We start from the raw sequence: 21,622 nt of genomic DNA on the forward strand, positions 1-21,622 counted from the left end.
ATCCGATCAACTTGGTACATTCAACCTGCCCATACATGGTTCGAATCTCGGGCAGTCCTGTTGAACCAGTGGCGATTTGAACAGACTATAGCCGGCTTTAGCATGAGACCTGGAAGCCAGGGGCAATCACTGTAGGAGCAGTGTCACTATAGTAATTGCCGGCTTCCATGGGGATCCCACATGTATATACATACATACTTACCCTGATCCAAGCTGAACCAATGTAACTGCAAAAATACCTAAACTTCAGCTTTAACCTGTCTAATCCAAGCAAAGAGGCCCACAGAAGAAACATTTTGATCACTGATTCAGTAGAAGCCATTATGTGCACTGACCCAATTGCAGCAATGCAGATGTTTGCTCAAAACTAATCAGGTTAATGCGGCTGTTTCATTAATCAACATCCTGAAATGGCAATTGTGTGTGTTGCCTACAACAGCCACATCATTATCAACATGGGAGGGGGGGGGGGGGGAATATGATGCATAAATGGCTAACCAGCGTCACTGGTCTCTGGTGAAGGCACACTTATTGGTGGTGGGCCAGTTTCCAAAATGGCTTCTCCTTGGACAGGATGCATTAAAGAATCTTATTGGGAAGCAAACCCATGGGGCTTTGGCTCTGTAAATAAGCCACTTCATATTAAAAAAGGCAACTTTTACAAATAAAACTGCAGTATTTCAGTATTTCTCCCACTACCACAGACATAAAATGACCTTTCTGCAATAAAGTACACAGTTGTGGTTGGGATGGCTAGGTGTGATTGGGTCTTTTCATCCATTTGGTAAAAAGTAGTAATAAATTTGTCATTTTCAGACCATTAATAGCTGCCCAGCGCTCCCCTGGTCTAAGAGAATTAGAGTATGACTGACATGCATAGGGCCGCCCCCTGCTAACTCCATTACACTTTGGTTGTTAATAGAAGGTGACGCTGGATTTGCCCCCTGGTGGGTTCAGGACTCTGTTGTGGGAGCGTGGCAGGGGGCCTAGGTGAGGCTCATGTCTAGAAATGTCTATTTCTGGCATCACAATCTTCTTCTCTTCCTTGGCCACTGGTGTCTTCACTTCCGGCGTTGGTTCTGGTGTGGGAGCTGGAGGTGGAGGAGGCGGCTTTTCAGCTTTCACTTCAGCTTTCACTTCAACCTTTACTGCAAAAAACAGAAAGACCGCCAAGTTTATTTGTTGTTTGAGGCTCACAGAAAACAATGCAAACCCAAAAATGATGTGTATGCTGCCATTTACAACTAGGCATAGCTTCGTTACAATTTCTAGCGAGGACACAAACTAGCTGCTATAAGCAACAAAGCAACTTCTCTTTCACCAGCACTTTTATTTTATGTGATAGTCAAAAACAACACAGAATGAAGAAAGCCTAAGAAAATACTAGAGTTTTAAAAGCAACCCAATTGACATTAGTTCCTTTCCCCTCAGCTTAAAATGTAATGTTTCCACCATGATCACACAGCACGCTCTCAGGCCGATAGTAGTAGTGGTCAACTTTATTGATATAAGAGAACTCAAGTATGGGCCCATGCAAATGCTCAATGTATGTGACACTACAGAAGATTTGTCATTGACTCTGGTATTTCTGCAGTAAATGACCAGAGACTGCAGGTATGCTACAGTAAGTGATCAGAGACTGCAGGTATACTACAGTAAGTGATCAGAGACTGCAGGTATACTACAGTAAGTGATCAGAGACTGCAGGTATACTACAGTAAGTGGTCAGAGACTGCAGGTATGCTACAGTAAGGGCTCTTCCACACAGGCGGTCCGATCAGATCCGCCTGTCAGTTTTTTAGGCGGATCTGATCGGATGCCCCATTCAGCCCTATGGAGCAGCAGATGTCAGCGGTGACATGTCCGCTGACACCCGCTGCCATCCGCATCCGATCCTGTCCGTGAAATCCGGACGGATGGAAACCCTATTTTCCATCCGTCCTGGGGATCGGATCGGATGGGATCGGATGAGAGCGGACAGGCGGTCCGCTCTCATCCGATTCCCCATAGAGAGCAGCGGGGGCTGTGACACCACCTTCTCCGCAGTGCAAGTGGAGACGGAGCTGTCATCCGCCGGCTCAGCGGGGATCGCGGATCGATCCTCGCTAAGCAGCACGGATCCGCCTACGGAGGAGGACCGTGTGAAAGAGCCCTAAGTGACCAGAGACTACAGACTAACAGAAGGGCTTGGAGACTAGAGATATGCTGCAGGAGACAGAGATGCATATTACACAAAATTGCTAGAGGACAATGCCACTGCAACCCCTTTACAAACCAATGCTTCCACATGAATTCTTCCATCAGCTTCCATAAAAAAAAAAAAAAAGAAAAAAAAAAAACAGCACATTTTAGTTTAGGTCTCTTCTGCAATAAAAAGCCTGCCGGTTCACAAATCTTTTGGTAAAAGCTCCAAAAAGCACCAAATGGCCTCCTGCAAACATGCGGTTAGGAACTTTTTTTTTGCCAAGGCCCCTGAACTAAACTCAATAAAAGCCTATGTGTCCATGCACACACATAGGCTTTTACCAAAGTTTAGCAGCAGCAGAGTTTGGAGGCAGTCAAAGCTCTTCTCCAGAATGCAGACAAATCACATTTAGGAGGAGAGCTTTAAGGCATATAAAAAAAAAAAAAAAAAAAAACACCATTGCTCATAAATGTGCATAAACGCTAGGCCCATTTAGCACTTCAGAGTTGATTCATTTCAATGGTCAGAATAAAATTAAAATTCTGGCCAATTAAATAAATAAAAATGTCCAAACACCAAATGCGGCTAAACTCACCTAAACTGGTATGGAAAAAAAAAAAAGCAGCTTGAATTTTCAAATGCTTATTTTCTCCCATAAGGAGAAACTGCGTTTACAAAAAAACTGAGTGCATGAGGCCTTATAAATATTTTTCTTCACTGGCCCAAAGCATCTAGGCTGGGAAAACACAGACTCTCTGCTCCTGGGGCTTGAGAGCCACAGATTGGCCACCATGGGCCTATATGATAGAAATTGATTACCTATTAGTACTGTATGTGCCTGAATAAAGTGGAATTCCAAGCTATTCCCAACTAAGCTTAAACCTGCTCCCACCCACATCTGCCCTATAGATGGAAGATGCCTATACTTACCTATGCTGATGACACTTCGAGCAGGTCACATGATCAACTCCCAACAGTGGCTTCAGGGGAGAAGGACAGCTGACAACAGATACCTCATAGCAAACCTAGGGCGACGTCACCACATAAGCATTTTAGCCGTCCTCTCCCCTGAAGCCAGTCGCTGGGTAGATCACGTAACAGGACCAGAGCACCCTCAAATTAGGCAAGTACAGTGCATCCGGAAAGTATTCACAGAGCTTCACTTTTTCCACATTGTGTTAGGTTACAGCCTTATTCCAATAAGGATTAAATTCATTATTTTCCTCAAAATTCTACAAACAATAACCCATAATGACAACATGAAAGAAATTTGTTTGAAACCTTTGCAAATTTATTAAGAATAAAAAAACGAAATAAAAAAAAAAAAAAAATAAATCACATGTACATGTTTACAGCCTTTTCTCAATCCTTTGTTGAAGCACGTTTGGCACCAATTACATCTTTCAGTCTTTTTGAGTATGATGCTACAAGCTTGGTTCACCTATTTTTGGGCAGTTTCTCCCAATTCTACTTTGCAGGACCTCTTAAGCTCAATCAGACAAGATGGGGAGTGTCGGTGTAGAGCCATTTTCAGATCTCCCCAGAGATGTTCAATCAAGTTCAGGTCTTCTTCGGGTTCATGTCCTCCAGGTATGGGGCTTTCCATTCAGGCCAAAGAGTTCAATCTTTGTTTCATCAGACAAGACAATTTTGTTTCTCATGGTCAGAGAGTCCTTCGGGTTTTTATTTGGCGAACTCCAGATGGGCTGTCATGTGCCTTTTACTGAGGAGTGGCTTCTGTTGGCCACTCTACTATACAGGCCTGATTGGTGGAGTGCTGCAGAGATGGTTGTTCTTCAGAGAAACACTGGAGCTCTGTCAGAGTGACCATCTTGTTCTTGGCCACCTCCCTAAGGCCCTTCTCACCGATCGCTCAGTTTGGCCGAGCGGCCCAATCTAGGAATAGTTCTGGTGGTTCCTAACCTTATATTTAGTGATGGAGGCTACGGTGCTCAATACGACCTTCAATGCTGCAGAAATGTTTCTGTACCCTTCCCCAGATCTAAGCCACAATACAATATTGACTTTGAGGTTTACAAACAATTTCTTGGACTTCATTGCTTGGTTTGTGCTCAGACATGCACTGTTAACTGTGGTGTGCCTGAGTGTGCTTTTCCAAATCTGGACTCCAATCAAGTTGTAGAAACATATCAGGGATGATCACTGGAAACAGGATGCACCTGAGCTCAATTTTGAGTGTCATGGCAAAGGCTGTGAATACTTATGTACATGTGATTTTTTTGTTTTATATTTTTTATAAATTTGCAAAGATTTCAAAACAAACTTCTTTTGCATGGTCATTATAGGCTATTTTTTTTTTTGAATTTTGAGGAAAATAATGAAATTTAATCCATTTTGGAATAAGGCTGTAACATAAAATATGGAAAAGTGAAGCGCTGTGAATACTTTCCAGATACACAGTATATGCATCTTCCTTTCATAGGGTAGTTAGAATAGGATTTAGAAAGGAGGTGGGAGCAGGTTTAAGCTTACATCATTTGACTGTTCTCCTCTCTATCCCCCCCCCCCCCCCCGCGGTTATCCCGACTTAACAGCGATAGAACCTCTTCCTCTAGCCTTATAACCTCCCCGAGCAGCCCGCACGCAAGATTGGGAAAAGAAAAGATGGGAAGAGGTCCTGCAAGCTGACAGAGTTCTTCTCTCCGTCGGATGCTGCCTCCCCACAAGATGGTGCCGGATCCAGCGGAGCAGCTCGGACAGTCAGCCAGCGTGGCGAGTGGCTTTACTCACCCCAGGAGAACGGCAGTCCCTCTACAAGGAATAAAGGGGCACTGCCTTAAAATTTTCCCTCCTGCAGCCCTCAAAAGGCAAGACCAAGGTATTCCTCAGGAGACCAAGTGGGTGACTTTAGCACTGACACTTTTTCTGGAGACACTACTAGAGAGTTTACTGAACTGGAGGATTTTCAAACAAAGGATCTTCCCCTCACAGCTACCACAATCAAAGACATGCTGCTATCACTAAAGGACTCACTCCATAGGGATATGATCACTTTCATGTCATAGGTTAAAAAAGAGGATGTTTCCACTTTAGGGGAAAGAGTGAACCACGTGGTGTCTAAAATGGGAGAGTTTGCAGCTGCACATAATGAGCTAGTAGATGCTCACAGTGAGACTGGTGAAGACTTAAAGGCAATAAAATTAAAATTAGCTGATCTGAATAATATAAAATTCTGCGGAATCTCAGAGACTGTGTTAACGTCTGACTTAAGGAGATATATACAACAAATGATCTCCACTCCACTACCTGATAAGCTGGAAAGAGAAATTGTGGTAGAGAGAGCTCATAGGCTTCCTAAACCATCACATCTCCCTGATGCCATAAAGAAAGATGTTATTGCTAATATTCATTTTTACCACGTTAAGGGTGAACTAATGAGATTCTCAAGTGAAAACTCCCCCCTGTCTGGTCCTTACAGGGACAGCTCTCTTTTTGCTGATCTCTCCCAGCATACCTTGCTGGCAAGAAAAAAACTTGTATCACTTACCAAATTGCTATGTAACCATGATATCCCCTACTGGTGGGGCTTCCCTGCCAAACTTCTGGTTACCAGGGATCATCGCACAATCGCTATCCGTAGTGAGGAAGGTGGTCTTAAATTGGCTAAGAGATGGGGGCCTGCTACCCAACAAGACCTCCTTGCCACCCGCATCTTCACCAGCCAGATTCTCATCAGGATCGGAAAATGATCCTGGATGACTTCAGCTACTAATCTTAAACACTACAGCAGCAAGAATTAGGAAGCGGTTAAAACAGAATCTCGGGACAGAACCTATGTATCTTTCAACATATGGGACTATGCCCAAAGCTCTCATAGGGTGACCCCCCTATTAATGATGTGGCAAACGCCATTCTATGTTCCTTTTTATTGTTATTTCAAGAGTTTCACCGAAGTTTACTGATGCTGTTGGTTTAGGACTTTTCTTTTTTTTTTTGTTTGTGTTTCAATGCTATCTGTGGAGCTGTCCACGCTGATAACTCACCTATTGTTAATTCTCCATCCACCAAAATGTCTCCATGGGTTCGGGAAGATCTCCAAAACTAAAGTGGGGTACACACTAGTAGAAAATCTGCCGAAAATTCCCGTCCCGAGGTAAAATCCTACGATTTTCGCCTAGTGTGTACACAACTTTCAGCAGCCGATGCCGACATTAACGAAAAAAAACGGAGGGATAAACACCAAAATTTTTATCGTCCGTCCCCAGATGACCAATTTTCGTTTAATGTGTATGCAGTACGTCCGTGAAAAATCGGATACGAAAGACCGCGCATGATCTGAAGTTGCTGACAACCCGGAAGTCTGGGAACAAATATGCCAAAAAAAGAAAAATCGGATGAGAAATTTCGTGAACATTTATGCAAGGTCAACTAAAAACGGTAATGACCGCTGAGCAAAAGAGAAAAATCGGAGGATATTTCGTCTGATTTTCGTCAAGTGTGTACGGCCCTTAAGTCCAGTTTTCAAGATAAGCATTTTTATGACACCTGCTGCCACATGTCCACCACTAGAGGGCCCCAACTTCCATCTCATGACTAGCACAGAAAAATGGGTCTGAAAACTGTATCTATAAACGCCCATGGCCTTAACAGTCCATTTAAAAAGGAAACTCTTGTGGAAGGATGCTACAAAATTACAAGGAGGAGATGTGTTTTGCATACAAGAGACGCACTTCCATGCTCAGAAAGCCCCAAAGTGCTCTGGTAAGTTATATCCCCATATTTTCACTGCCAACACGGAGATGAAAATAACGTGGCATACTGACTGCCATCAGAAGCTTAGTATCCTTTAGGCTACACACCTCCATTGCTGATCCCTTAGGAAGGTACCTGATCCTGGTCTGTGATCAATACCACCTACACCATAGTGAACTTCTATACGCCTTATACAAATTGGCTTTTGTTCCTAAATGCTCTGGTTAAAACAATCTCAAAGGTTCGACGAGGCCTCCTCTTGTTTAGCGGAGACTTTAATTCAATATGCGATCCTCAGCTGGATTCGACCTCCCAAATCGCCCTCTCAAAGGAACAGCATCTCTGCTTTCTTAAAAAAGCAACAAACTTTATGACCCATGGAGATGCTTGCATGCATCAGAAAGGGACTACACCTTCTTTTCCATTCCACACAAGTCCTACTCTAGGATAGACTTCTTCCTGATGACTCCACAGAACCACTAATGCAGAAATATACACCACCACTTGGTCAGATCATGCACCTATATCCGCGACATTGTCTGAAAAGGGTTCGGTCACCCCGATGTTCCTCTGGTGGAATGATACCACCCTACTCTCTATGCTGTCAGTAAAACAAAGGTTAAAAGGAACAGCTTAAAGAGGAAGTAAACCCTCCTCAGGAAGTTGTACCTATAGGTAAGCCTATATTAAGGCTTACCTATAGGTACTGTAAATATCTCCTAAACATGTACCGTTTAGGAGATATTTACCTTTAATTCAGCCAGTGACGTCACTGGCGCATGCGCTCTGAAGGAACGGCAGATCGTGCCGTTCCTTCAGAGCCCCGTGCCGTGACCGTCGGCTCCCGCGCGCGTGCGCGGGAGTGACGTCACCGCGGCTCCGGCCAATCAGATGGCCAGATGCCGCGATCCCGGAAGACGGGCGACTATACATGTCGCCCGTCATACAGGTAAGCGGACGGCACGGCGGGGGCTCGTTCTAAGGTAAGTATTTCATAATGAGCTAGTATGCGATGCATACTAGCTCATTATGGGTTTCTCTTTCAGGTTGACAAAAAAAAAATTTATTGGTGTACAACCTCTTTAAGGAATTTTTCTATTTTAATACCACCACAGAAATGGATTTGATTTCCAAGGCAACAGAGCTGGGTGCCTTTTAACCAACTATCTTAACACTAGACAACCCAAAACTAAATTGTCCTTATTAATACACCCTAATACAGGGAAGAAGATCTTCCACCCAAAAGAAATCGCAAATGCTTTCAAAGCATATTATTCCTGATTATACAATTTGAAAAACGACTCGAAGACTCAACAACCTTCTACAGGCGATATAACAAAATTCCTTGATGGGATAACCCTACCAACACTTAACCCCCAGAAACTCGCCTCCCAGAACAGACCCATTCCCAATGAAGAAATTCTGTCAGCCATTAGAACCATGCCGAAAGGCAAATGTCCAGGAGCTGATGGTTTCTCAGCTGAATACTACCAAGAATACGCTGAAGTATTGCTTCCACAATTAAACAAGGTCTTGAACAGGGCGGCGACCCTAACATCTTTCCCTCCGGAGATGTTGAAGGCACAAATTGTCACTCTTCCTAAAACCAGGGAAGTCCCCCCACTGCCCACAAAATTTCCGCCCAATATTTCTACTCAATTCGGATCTGAAACTTTATGTAAAAATTACTGGAAACAGATTGCTAATTATCTCCCCCAATCTCATCCAGGCTGACCAGGTGGGCTTTATAAAAAGGCAGACAAGCACAAGATGGCACAAGAAACACGTTCAATTTGCTTAAGATCGCAGAAACCCGCAAAACTCCCAACAATCTTTCTCGCATTGGACGCCGAGAAGGCCTTCGATAGGGTCCACTGGGGATACCTTAAAGCTGCATTGACTAACTTATCAACCAAGCCATATCTGCACTTTACACTAGCCCATCTGCTCAAATCTTTAACTCCAATATACTGTCAGACCAATTCTTCATCACAAACGGCACAAGACAGGGTTGCCCGTCTCCACTAATCTTTTCCCTCATTATGGAACCACTGGCGGCCCTTATCAGATCCAAATCCCAGATTCGTGGAATCAACATTGGCGGGCAGGAACATAAAATAGGGTTGTTCGCAGATGACATGATACTCACCCGACTGACCCAAACTCATCTCTCAAAACCATTAGCTAACTATAGTGCAATATCTTATTATAAACTCAATGTGTCTAAATCCTCCACCCTACCAATAGGGATTACTGGGAAAGCTCTGAAAGACTTAATGGGATTGTTTAATTACAAATGGGAGACTAGAACCTTTCTTATTTAGGAACCACTCTTACCTACCCATCAACTCAGACCTATAAAGCTTTATTGAAACTCATGACAAGGGAACTCTCACAGATGGGAAAGTATACACTCTCGTGGTTGGGAAGAGCTGCTGCATTCAAAATGGTGCTTCTCCCTAAACTGCTGTACTGTTTTCGCACAGTCCCTATACCATTCCCTAACAGTTTCTTTTGCGCCATGGACTCAGCCATCAGGTGCTCCATATGGCAGAGGAAAAAATCTTGCATATCGTATGCCACACTATGCAAACACAAAACTACTATTACGCTGCAATTCTAGACCAAATTAAAGCATGGTTTACTCATTTAGATAGGCAGTGGGCATCTATAGAAAGGGTGATGGTCCAAAATAAAGACCTTCCATCACTACTAATGGCAGGAGCTACTGCCAATCCTATTCCGCATACCTACCTTCCATCTATCTTGACAACTATGGAAGCATGGAAATTTAGCTTAAACCAGAGCAAAGCTGCATTTCCACAAATACAGCTAGATATCCCCCTGAGGGCCTATGAACATCTTCTACCCTCACTAAATTTCTCAAAGTGGTTAGCGAAGGGCCTCACTACCTAGAAGGATCTCACAGAGACTACTGAGAGCCATGTAGACTATACTTTAAGACTATATGATTTTCACCGCACACACCCTTCTACAAGTATCTCGTTAGATGTCAAATTGTGGCAGTACTTAACCCAGAAAAGCGCCAGGAAGGGAAGCATCTCTTTGTTTTAAGGATATCTCCAAAACTCAGATTCTTTTACAAATTCTCCACAGATGCTCAAGTGTGAAGAGGACCTCTGTCGAATCTTCTCTCCCAAAGAGTGACAACAGGCGTTCGCTAACATAAGTGTTTCGCATTGTGTGAGTCATTGGGATAACGCCTTAAAAACACTGTTTAGAAGCTACCTCACTCCGTATAAACTATCTAAATGGCACCCTGACGCGTCTCCCCTGTGCTGGCGTCAATATGGTCATGTAGGTAACAATGCACATAATGTGGACATGCAAATCTCTTAGAAGCTTATGGAATTCAGTATTCTCCCTTATTTCTCGAGTTACTGGAGTACTGAAAAATCCAACGTCACATCTAGCATTCTTAGGCCTAAAGATAGACTCCTTTCCTATGCCATATTGAACAATAGTAATAGTATCCCAAATTCTTATTGCAGCTAGATTGACTTTAACCTCCTCATGGAAAACCCTCAAAGCGCTAAATCTATCAGAAGTCATTAGCATAGTCAACACCCACTTCTAATACAAGAGGTTTCTAGCAATTAGCAACCAGGGTATGAAATCCTTTCAAAATAGGTGGAAAGTTTGAGATGAAATATACAAACTCTCAGATGTGTAGAAGCTGTGTCTCCCCCCATAACTCTGTGAGCATTGAGATTAAAATTTTGACAAACCCATTACTAAGCAGATAGCTTATTACACATCTTTCGCTGTGTCAGTTACTTCCAATTTAAACGTTGATGTGCCACAAATCAAATGTCCTATGTTATTCCTTTATCAAAGTATAAAACACACACTTGAAATTAAGACTCTACCCCTCAGAACATCAGACCAACTATGTAGACTAGAAAAGCCTATGGTACAGTGGCAAATGGTTAGAGTATAATTAACTAATAACTTTTGGTAGACTGGAAAGTTCCTCCATATACCTCATCTTGTTTCTTCCTTTGCTCCTTTGTCTTTTTTTAAATATGCAGTTCTTTGTATATCAGTAAACAGGTGTGTGTACCTCACATGACCTTTGTGAATGACTACTTGTATTTATACTTTACAAAACTTCAATAAAAATTAATTGAAACAAAACACAAGAGCTGGCTTTAGATATAAAATTCACTTAAAAAAAAAATACAATCTATAATAGTAAGAAATGCCTCTGCAGAACCACTGCTTTTCATCTTGCCCATCAGGGACATTCCATGGCAAGGGCTAACCCCTTAAAAATGCATTAGCCCTTGCTTCTGCTGTGGAATGTCTCCCAGGTCCTCCTGGGTGGCATTCATGTTCTATAATGAGGCTGGTTTCCTAGAGATTTTTACAAGTGTAACCACTTGCTGACCGCTCACATTGCTGCTACTGCAGCAGAGCGGCTCGGCTGGGTCCTCCCTCTCTCTGTGGTGCGTGCCCGCTGTATTCAGACACATCGGGAGTCGGGCCAGGGGAGGAGAGGCGGTGATCACCGCCATTCTTCCCCGATCGTCGGGGAAAGAGTGAGGAAATCCGCCCGCTTGTGTAAACAAAGCAGGTGGATCTCCTCTGTGACAGGCAGGGACAGATCACAAGATTCAGCATAGCTGAACCTGCGATCTGTGTCACACAATCCCCTCCTCCCACACACGTCAGTAAGCATGAGGCACACATTTAACCCCTTGATCACCAACAGTGTTAACCCCTTCCCTGCCAGTGTCATTATTACAGTAACAGTGCATATTTATAGCACTGATTACTGTAATAATGTCACTGGTCCCCCCAAAAGTGTCAAAAATGTCAGTTAGGGGTCCGATCTGTCCGCCGCAATGTTGCAGTCCCGCAAAAAAAAAAAAAAAAAAAAAAAAAAATTTTAGCAGATCGCCACCATTACTAGTAAAAAAAAAAATAAACAATAAAAATGACAAATCTTTCCCGTAGTTAGTAAACGCAATAACTTTTGCGCAAGCCAATCAAAATACGCTTATTGTGATTTTTTTTTTTTACCAAAAATATGTAGCAGAAAACAAATTGGCCTAAAATGTTAAAAAATTTTGATTTATAATTTTTTTTGTGGAATGTTATATATCACAATGTGAAAAATAGTGTTTTTTTTTTCAAAATTGTCGCTCTTTTTTTCAAAAATTAAAAATCGCAGAGGTGATCAAATACCACCAAAAGAAAGCTCTATTTTTGGGGGAAAAAAGGACATAAATTTAATTTGGGTACAGTGTCGCATGACCACGCAATTGTCCGTTAAATAACACAGTGCCGAGTCGCAAAATATAGCCTGGTCAGGAATGGGGTAAAATCTTCCGGTCTTGAAGTGGTTAAAAATACGCTCATTGAGAATTTTTTCGTCAAAGACATGTAGCTAAATACATTTTGGCCTAAATATATGACAAAAATTGAATATATTGGATACTGTTTAACTGTTAAAGTAGAAAATGTCAACTTTTTCGCAAACTTTTCACTCTTTTTTTATTAATATCGCAAAAAATTAAAAGTGCAGAGGTGATCAAATACCACCAAAAGAAAGCTCTGTTTGCGGGAAAAAAGGATGTAAATTTCGTTTGGGTATGGCATTGCATGACCGAGCAAATGTCAGTTAAAGTCGCGCAGTGCCAAGTTGAAAAAAGTGGCCTGGACGTAAAGCAGGAAAATCCTCCGCTCTTAAAGTGGTTAAGATTGTTATTTTGAGAGCATACCCATTTGTGTGTTCATTTAACAAAAAAATGGTATCTTAGAAAACGCACAAAGCTGGTGGGCCCTTGTTCTTTGTCCTGTCACCATAAGTTTTATTTAATCTGTAAGCTGTGACAGTTCTGTGCTAAATGAGGCTTCATTCTGCACTCCTACCAAACAGTAAACACGAGTCACAGGCTTCAAATCCAGCAAGCACAGACGTCTAGATCATAAATAGGAAGGTTGAAATTAGGAGTTCTGCATCTTCAAGGTGCTGCCCCCCGGGCCAAGTCTCTTCTACCAAACTGACAACTGGATCAAGACTTGCACTGGACAACAAGCCAGGGTGCATAGGAAGCAGCACTTTTGACAGTAAAGCCCCGTACACACGTACCGATCGTCGGCCGACCGATCGGCCGTCTTTTGTCCCCGGGCTGTCTTGTCCGCTGAAAAGTGCAAAAGACTGCACACGAATTTTGTCCGCCGACTGCAGAAGTGATGTCATGTGATGGTTAACTTTCCCTGTGTTTTTTCTTTTCTGAGCATGCCCAGTCTTGCAAATCTGCTGTCTGTCGGCCGAATTCTGTACTGACTGGCGAACAATCGGCCGTTCTGGTGTCGGCATACAAAAATTTTAATGCTTGCACGACAGATTCTGTTCGGCCGAAAGTGCGCTGTCGGAAGCATCATACTAACAAGCCGAAAATCGGCCGATCGGTCGTCAGCCAAATCTTTTCGGCCGACAATCTGCACGTGTGTACGGGCCTTAAGTTTCTTTCTCATGTTCCCACAGATCTACAACGGTCATTGTTTTCCTTATACATACCTACCACCCATCTAGAGGCCCATGTTTCCTGGACCAGCTATGAAATGATGAAACACACTTACATACGTTTCTGAGGTTGGGCTGTACTGACCTGGTTTGGGAGAGGCAGACACTTCTTGTTGTTTTAAAGAAATGCTATCCTGTAAAACACAAAAATATCTTTGAAAATAGAGGCTAAACTACCAAAACTGTATACAACACACAGGACATGATTCACACAGCAATAAAATGTGTAAAGGGTCTCAAAAGAAAACTGGTAAAACAAAAAAATAATGACAATGCAATTTAGAACAAAACAGTTAATTTATATATGGAATTCAAAATATTTGAATAACCTCAATATCAGAAACTCAATTGTTACACAAGCCATATTGTAATTGAAGGTTATTAAAATTCACCTTTCCTTTTTAATCTTCAGCTCTGTAATTTTCAATAAAATGCAATGCAATATGGCTATCTTGAGGTATACTGTACACAGATGGTGTACAGTACATTCCCCAGAGATGTCATTTACAGCTTTTGTGATTTGCTCAGTGATTTTTCCAGAAGTCTGCACTAAGATAAAAGTGAGATTCTGGACATCCCCTGCAAGACGGTAAGTTTCATTTTTGGCAAGATACTAACAAAGGAAAATCACGTCTGGAGGAACTCAGACCCTGCCACATTCCTCATTAAAGAAGATCTGTTGCTAGGTCCTGAAGGAGCAAAAAACAGGTTTGCTAAATCTAAACTCTAGAATTTCACAGCAGGACTCCCGCCCCCCTGTTCCCGTGTCACAGTTGTTGGTTGACAGCAGTGGGAGCCAATGTCACCTGCTGCCAATCTGTCCAATGAGGACAGCGAGAGCAGCTGGAGCTGCTGCGCTCATGCACATTAGTGGATCAGATTAGGCTCCACAACCGGTTTCCAACTGTGCATTCGTGAGTTGTGGGGGAACTAGGTTGTTGGGGGGTAGGCCCCACTTCAAGCAGCTGGTCTTAAGAATGGGCTCCAAAATGTAAACCATATGCAAAAAAAAGGAAGACACAATTTGTAGGTACCTTCGGTTTATTTGGATGTGCCTTTGGGCTTGTTGTTAGTTGTGCGTCACCAAAAATGTCACTGGTCCTTCCTCCTGGTGGGTTCTGCTTTGACGCTACCTGCGCAGGTGCTGAATCATGGAATATACCACTTGTCTTTCCACCTATTGGGATGGGAGGAGAACAAACACAACAGATTAGCCAGGAACTGCCTGCCTCCTGCAATACATTATCATTCCTGTAAACTGATAAGCAAGCCCCTTAGGGTTGTGACTTAGTCCCCCAAGGTTGGAACCTTTTTGCAGGGGAATTCCTAAAAAAAAAAAAAAAAAAAAAAAAAACACACACAACCTCATCTGACGTGTAGAGAGAGCTTTTTACGGGGACACCACCTTAGCAGCTCGATGCAGTGCAAAGTGGACAGGTGACTCTCACGAAATACAGGGTGAGGACTGGGAGGATATATGGGACTGTCCCTTCCAATATCTTATTTAGGCTAGAGACTATCTCATAGAATTAAAATTTGTGCATAGAATCTACCTGACTCTCTAAGTGTTGGTGATGCTCCTACTCCCCAGCTGATTTCACTCGTGTTTTGGCATTGTCCAGTGGTACAGGGGTTTTGGTCAGAGGTGACTAAAGCCCTGTACACAGAGGCCAAATGTCGGGAGACATTGCCTGGTTAAAAAAAAAAAAAAAAACACACACACACACACACAACACGGCCGACATTCAGCCCATATGTGTAACATGCTGTCCGAAAGAAGCTGGCCGTTTGGCCGGCTTCCGCTAGACATTTGGCCGGCTTCTGCTGGATGAGCATGCTGGAAAACCAGCAGCCATCCGATTCTCAATCAGTGCTCTCAGCCAATGAAGGAGAGCGTGGATCAGTGTTCTGGCAAGGGGGGTGGGGGGAGGAGACACTAGACAAGAAAAAAGCTTCACCACACCTATGGGCAGTCTCAGGGGGTATACACCCACACTCTGCTATAGGCACTCAGTTTTGTTACAATCAGTGTCAGAAGAAAGCCAACTCCACAGAGGTGCGAGTACTGTGTCTGTCAATGAACATCAGAGAAATGGATTTTAGGGTAAGTCAAAAATCCCATTTTCCATTTCGGGGCTCCTTGCCGCACAGTAGCCTGCGGAAGAAGAGTACTGTTCCCCCCTGAGACACTTAATCATTTCATCCAGGGAAGCTCCAAAAACAGGCAATCTCCCAAAAAGGGGAGATCAGATAATGCCTTCTTAGAAGTCTGGTCCGCAGACCAGCATTGTCAGCCATATAAGACACTGAAAGACCACAGCTGATACAGGCAGCCTAAAATCAAAGGAGCCGCATCCAAAGAGGCATCACAGATAAACTGTAGCCCCTGGATCAACTGATTCGCCAGCTCCACAAAAGGCAGGGGAAGCAGTTTCCCCTCCAGGTCCCGGCGTAAAAGTTTAGTTCACTCAGTTTGTGACATCAGGACAATAGTAAATATCGGCCTCAGCCGAACCGGTGAGTCCACTACAGGTGGAACCTTCCACTTTTTATGCAGGGAATCCTTAGAAGGATACCGCATAGCAAAATGCTTAGGGACCACAAGAGTGCATTTTGGACAACCCCACTGTTATGTGACAATGTTAAAGTAAGCAGGAACATGAAGGGGCTTCCTGGGGGCTAAACCTTTCAGAGGTCAAGTGGTTAAAGGCACAGGGCACACCCAGCAAGAGCAAAATGGCAGTGCACTCATCCCAGCCAGGCTCACTGGGGCCGCCCACCCCAACAGAGGTCGACTCGGCCACAAGCTGTGGCCCAAATGTTTATGGATGCCCAGGCACCTGGGCGCGAGCCTCAGCAGAGCCGACCACCCAGGGGCAGTGGAGGGGAGGGTAGTAGCTTCAGCCACCCTCACTGGGGCCGCTCTACATATCTCCTGACCAGTAGGCCGCAATCCACGGCCAAAATGTGGGGCCCGGATACAGCCGTGTGAGGCACAGAACCTGTGGATGCCAAACCAATCGCTTCTCCAGCCCAACAACTGCAACAGGAAGCCCAGAAGAAATCCCTGCCCTAGTCACTAACTCTCCCGTTGTGCACCAGGAAAAACCCGGTCAGCAGCAACTCCAACAAGCCCCCCTTAAGAGCATGCGGCAAAAGCCAGCTCATAACTTCACCCAGGTGAGGGGGCGGGGCCTAAAGACCTACAGTGAGACCACCGAATTTTTAGAGGGCTGGGGTGGGGGACACAGGGGTCCCACTGTCCCAGGAAGGGCCCAGGTCCAGCCCAAAACCCTCCAGGGGTAGTGGGGTAGTGGGGGGGGGGGGGGGGAGGCTACTAGCCATACCAGGAAGAGGGTGGGCCCCGCTCCTGACAGACCACTGCTCCATCGGAATGTGGGTGGCTGTCAGCCAGGAGGAATGCTGTGACTCAAGTGGAGGCCAGGTCGTATGCACCCTTGCAAGACATTTAACTTGCAGGCCATCCCCCATCCAGTAGGGCTATGTCGTGGCCGATTCTGCGCGGAGCTGAGGCCTGTATGTGCTCGCTAGCCAGACTCTCACAGGAACAAAATAACAAAGATAGGAAAAAATCTATTCAAAAAGGAAAGAAAAACACGCACGGACCAGAGATCCCAGCAAGGAACTAGGTCCTTACTCCTGACTTGGGAGAAAAAAAAACGAGTGTCTATAGCTGAGTGTGGGTCTATACCCCCCTGGGACTGCCCATAGGCGCAGTCAAGCTTTTTCCTGCCTAGTATCCTACTCCTGTGGGGAGCAGTATAGCCCAATGATTAAGAAGAATCAGGAGCTGTGTCCGTCAATGAACCAAAGAGAAAAAAACTCAGTGTGTACCAGGCTTAAAGCAGAGTTCCACCCAAAAGTGGAACTTCCGCTTTAGGTAGTCATAACCCACTGACATGCCACATTTGGCATGTCCTTTTTTGGGGGGGCGCCCTGAGCAGAAGTTCTCCTCTCCCCCTCCCTCCCATGTCAGAGGTCCCAGAAAATTGCCGGCCAATCAAGACGCGCAACGCAACTTGCGCATGTGCAGTGCATACCCGACTGTGAAGCCGCAAGCTGTCACAGCCGGGTGCCCACATCAGTGATGCAGGCGCCGCCGAGACCAGAGGGAGAGGATCGAGGCTTCGGGCGGCCGCATCACTGGACCGTGGGACAGGCGAGTGTGTGTTTATTAAAAGTCAGCCGCTACACTTTTTATAGCGGCTGACTTTTAATAAACAAAGAAAAGGCTGGAACTCCGCTTTAAATGCATCCATGAGGTTTTGGTTCTCCCTCTACCGATGACAATCTCTGTATGCTTGTTAAGATTTTAAGAGTGTGGCCCTGACTATAGCACTCAGAACTTTTTGCACTATTTATTTGTTTTACGTTCGCAAGGCGATTATCTTGCACTAGAAGAAATACACTGCACCTATCTTAGCCTCTTAAAAGTGGTTGTATACTTCCAAAAAAAAAAAAAAACCCTGCATACTAGCTCATTATGAAATACTTACCTTAAAACGAAGCCCCGACACGGACACTGCTGTGGGAGCTGTCATGCTCCCTCGGCGTCTCTTCCCGTTTCGGCGGCTCCGGCACTGTGAGTGGCCGGAGCCGCGATAACGTCACTCTCGCATGCGTGCAGGAGTCACTTGTCGGCAAGTAGCCGGCAAGGAACTCTGAAGGTCCGGCTAGTGTCAGCGGCTGCATGCAGGGCAAATATCTCCTACACCGTGCAGGTTTAGAAGATATTAATTGTACCTACAGGTAAGCCTTATTATAGGCTTACCTGTAGGTAAAAGTAAAAACATTGAGTATACTACCACTTTAAAAGACCTTGGTCAATGCCATGGTTCCGCTTTATAAAGCCACATACTTGAATAGGGGCTATCCCTGAGAGTTTGATAAGTTATGGCAAAGCTGGCTATCTACACCTTCTACTGAGGGTAGACCCTATATTTGCTTTTCTATGCCGATACATTGATATGATTGCCCATGCTGGCTTGAGCTGAGCTTGCCTGGAAGTTGTACCTACTATGCACCCCCTAACATTTCCTGCTGTTAGTTTTCTAATCCTGCAACTACTTGAAATTAATGATATGGATGGTGTCTCCTCGGGAGGGCACTACATCTGGGGACTGGTACCCTGGTGTAGAGCAGCAGTTAGGGGAGTGGGATGTTTTTAAGGTTATGTTTTTCTTTTATTCTTGTATTTTGATACTTTTGTATCCTAGTGCATATTTTTAGCACCCGGTTAATGCTAATAATACCTTTCTTATGAAAAACTAATGAAAAAGAACTTTAAAAAAATGTTAGGCAAGACTGAGTGGCTAACATACCCCACCCTGCTTGATAACCAAGTCTGCTTAGTTTCATCACAGGAATTATGGCTTTAGTAGTCAGGCCTATCCCATCAAACTTCCCACTGCTCTAGAACATAAGCTAGGCTTCTGGGTAACAGGAGGATTTATTATTTCTACAGAATACAGGCCAGGGCCCTCAGGAAAAACACAACACCCAATGTGTGAGCGTGCACGAGAGAACAGAACTTGCACACATTCCGGATGCTGCGATGCAGATGCTGAAAAACTGACGGCGTGTAACAGCTCCCATGATATTTGCACATCTGGCCAGTTCCTGGAGTCTTGTTTGTGTTACACCCACCACAAATCTGCACGCTGACAAAGAAGATCCCAGTGTAAAGGTCCTAATGGTGAAAGCTTCTGCAAGAAACTTTGTAACCCACAGAGGAAAAAAAAAAATGAAGATAATTACTCCCATTTCCAAACACTAAAATACCAAATGGGATCGGACCGGTGGCTGAGAAGCTGTCACAAACATTGAAAGGAGCTGAAGGGAACACATTGGTTCATAACCAATGACATAGGATCAGATTTACAGTCACTTCGCTTTACAAAATGAAAATGTAAAAACATTGTAGAAACAGAGAAAATAATTCACAACACACTTTTTTTTTTTTTTCGCAGACTAGCTAGTAAGCGTGCGGGGAAATCTTTTGTCTGATTGTACAATACAATACAATACCTTTCCATGTGCACCTTACTTCATAAGCTAGTTAAAAATTGGGGTTGTTGGCATTCTTGTATACCTTCCTTCCTGGATTTGGCGGGAGGACAAATTAGAGGCGTTCTGCTGCCATTGTGCTCTTGCTGGGTGTTCCCCTGTGCCTTTTCTTTTTTTACTAGCAATGGTGGACCGCAATATTGCAGCAGACAATCAGACACTAAATGACACTTTGTGGAAACCAATGGCACGAATTCAGTGATCAGTGCAAAAAAATATACACTGTCACTGTACTGACACTGGCTGGGAAGGGGTTAAACATCTAGGGCGACCAATGGGTTAAATGTGGGCCTAGTGTTTTTGTGTATGGAGTTAGGTAGGCAGAAGTGCAGAATCACATATGTATATGTGATTCTGCACAGAAGAGCCGCCCTGTAGCAGAAGAAAATGTTATGGGGCAGTCATTAAGCGGTTAAGGAGGTGTGCCTGCCCTTAACCACTTAAGCCCCGGAGGATTTGGCTGCTAAAGGACCAGGGGTTTTTTTGCGATTTTTTACTGCGTGACTTTAACGGACAATTGCGCGGTCGTGCGACGCTGTATCTAAACGAATTTGACGTCCTTTTTTTCCCACAAACAGAGCTTTCTTTTGGTGGTATTTGATCACCTGTGCGATTTTTTGATCACGCGCTATAAAGAAAAAAAGAGCGTAAATTTTGCAAAAATAACAATATTTTTCACATTTTTTTATATGAAATTCCCCAAAAAAAAAAGTAAAAATCAAAATTTTTTAACATTTTTCGGCCAATTTGTTTTATGCTACCTATGTTTGGTAAAAAAAAAAATCGCAAAAAGCGTATTTTGATTGGTTTGCGCAAAAGTTATCGCGTTTACTAACAAAGAGAAAGATTTTTGTCATTTTTGGTGTTTTTTTTTTAACGCGTAATGGCGGCGATCTGCGATTTTTTTTTCGGTACTGCGACATTGCGGCGGACAGATCGGACCCTTGACTGACATTTTTGACACTTTTGGGGTTACCAGTGACATTACTGCAGTAATCAGTGCTATACATATGCACTGTTACTGCAAAAATGACACTGGCAGGGAAGGGGTTAACTTTATTGGGAAGGGAGGGGTTAAGTGTGTCCTAGGGGCGTGCTTTCTACTGTGTAGGGACATTCCTATTGGTGTAAAAGCAAAGATCAACCGTTCTACATAGTAGAACGGTCAGATCTTTACTTTTACACAGGGAAAACTGACAGGCAGCTTGTTTACACAAGCTGCTCTGTCTTTCTCCCTTCACAGGAGCGATCGCAGTGTGACTGGCGGACATCGAGTCCGCCGGTCACACGCACTGACTTGCCTGTGAACGAGCCGCGGCGGGCGCGCGCCTCGGCGGGCGCGCGCCCGCCCGCGATAGGCTCGCAAGTCAGTGACAGGCGAGTGACGTACCGATACGTCACTCTGCCTGGCCGGGGCTGACCGCCGCAGTATCGCAGTATATAGTCGTGCGGCGGTCGGCAACCGGTTAATTTATCCACTACTATATATGCTCCAACTTGGGAACCCTCAGATGTAAGAGTGTTAGGACTGCACTTTAAAGTGGAGCCTTGGCACTGTGGTCTCTTTGGGGGGGGGGGGGGGGGGGGTTGCAGCCTAGCTGGTAAATGTGCTGGGAAATTTTCTGTCTCTGTATTGTGTAATTTCCTTCCATCTGCACCTTACTTCAAAAGTCGATATAGATATAAATTGGGGGAGTTGCCAGAAGATCTAAAAATATTGCCTGGGTTTTGCTGTGGCATAAAAAGTCTTCTTCCACAAAATCTATGCTGCAGATTTTACTCTCTGCATTAAAGTGTGTGTGTCCAGCCAATCATTTAATTTTACATTCTTGACAAGAGTGGGAAAAGACAAGAAGCCCTATTGTTTTTTTAAGGCTAGAGAGTTCCACTCACTTCCTGTCTTCATGACAACAGTTCTACCAGACAGGAAATGAGGAAACGTCCAGCAGCAACACAGGCAGAAAAATGGATTTTTGTAAAATCTTACCGTAAAATCCTTTTCTCTTAGCTCATTGACAGACGTAGTCCTCGGTGATACAGCACCTTCGGGTTATGTTGCCTCCACAGGAGTAGGACTAGAC

At 44.2% G+C, this 21,622-nt stretch overlaps 1 protein-coding gene across 1 annotated transcript in view; it reads right to left on the bottom strand.

The window, feature by feature from the left end:
* Positions 1-480: 480 nt before the first annotated feature.
* The window catches only part of JPT2 (Jupiter microtubule associated homolog 2), an 89,156-nt gene continuing 68,014 nt past the window's right edge, over positions 481-21,622 (bottom strand). Inside the window, exons 3-5 of the mRNA XM_082262259.1 lie at positions 14,489-14,631; positions 13,540-13,588; positions 481-1,148 (exon numbers count right to left, since the gene is read on the bottom strand). Coding sequence (XP_082118385.1) covers positions 916-1,148; positions 13,540-13,588; positions 14,489-14,631 — 425 coding nt within the window. The 3' untranslated portion in view covers positions 481-915. The remainder of the gene's footprint in view (positions 1,149-13,539; positions 13,589-14,488; positions 14,632-21,622) is intronic.

Source organism: Pelophylax lessonae (assembly GCF_965119305.1).
Source record: "Pelophylax lessonae genome assembly, chromosome: 6".
NCBI lineage: Eukaryota > Metazoa > Chordata > Amphibia > Anura > Ranidae > Pelophylax > Pelophylax lessonae.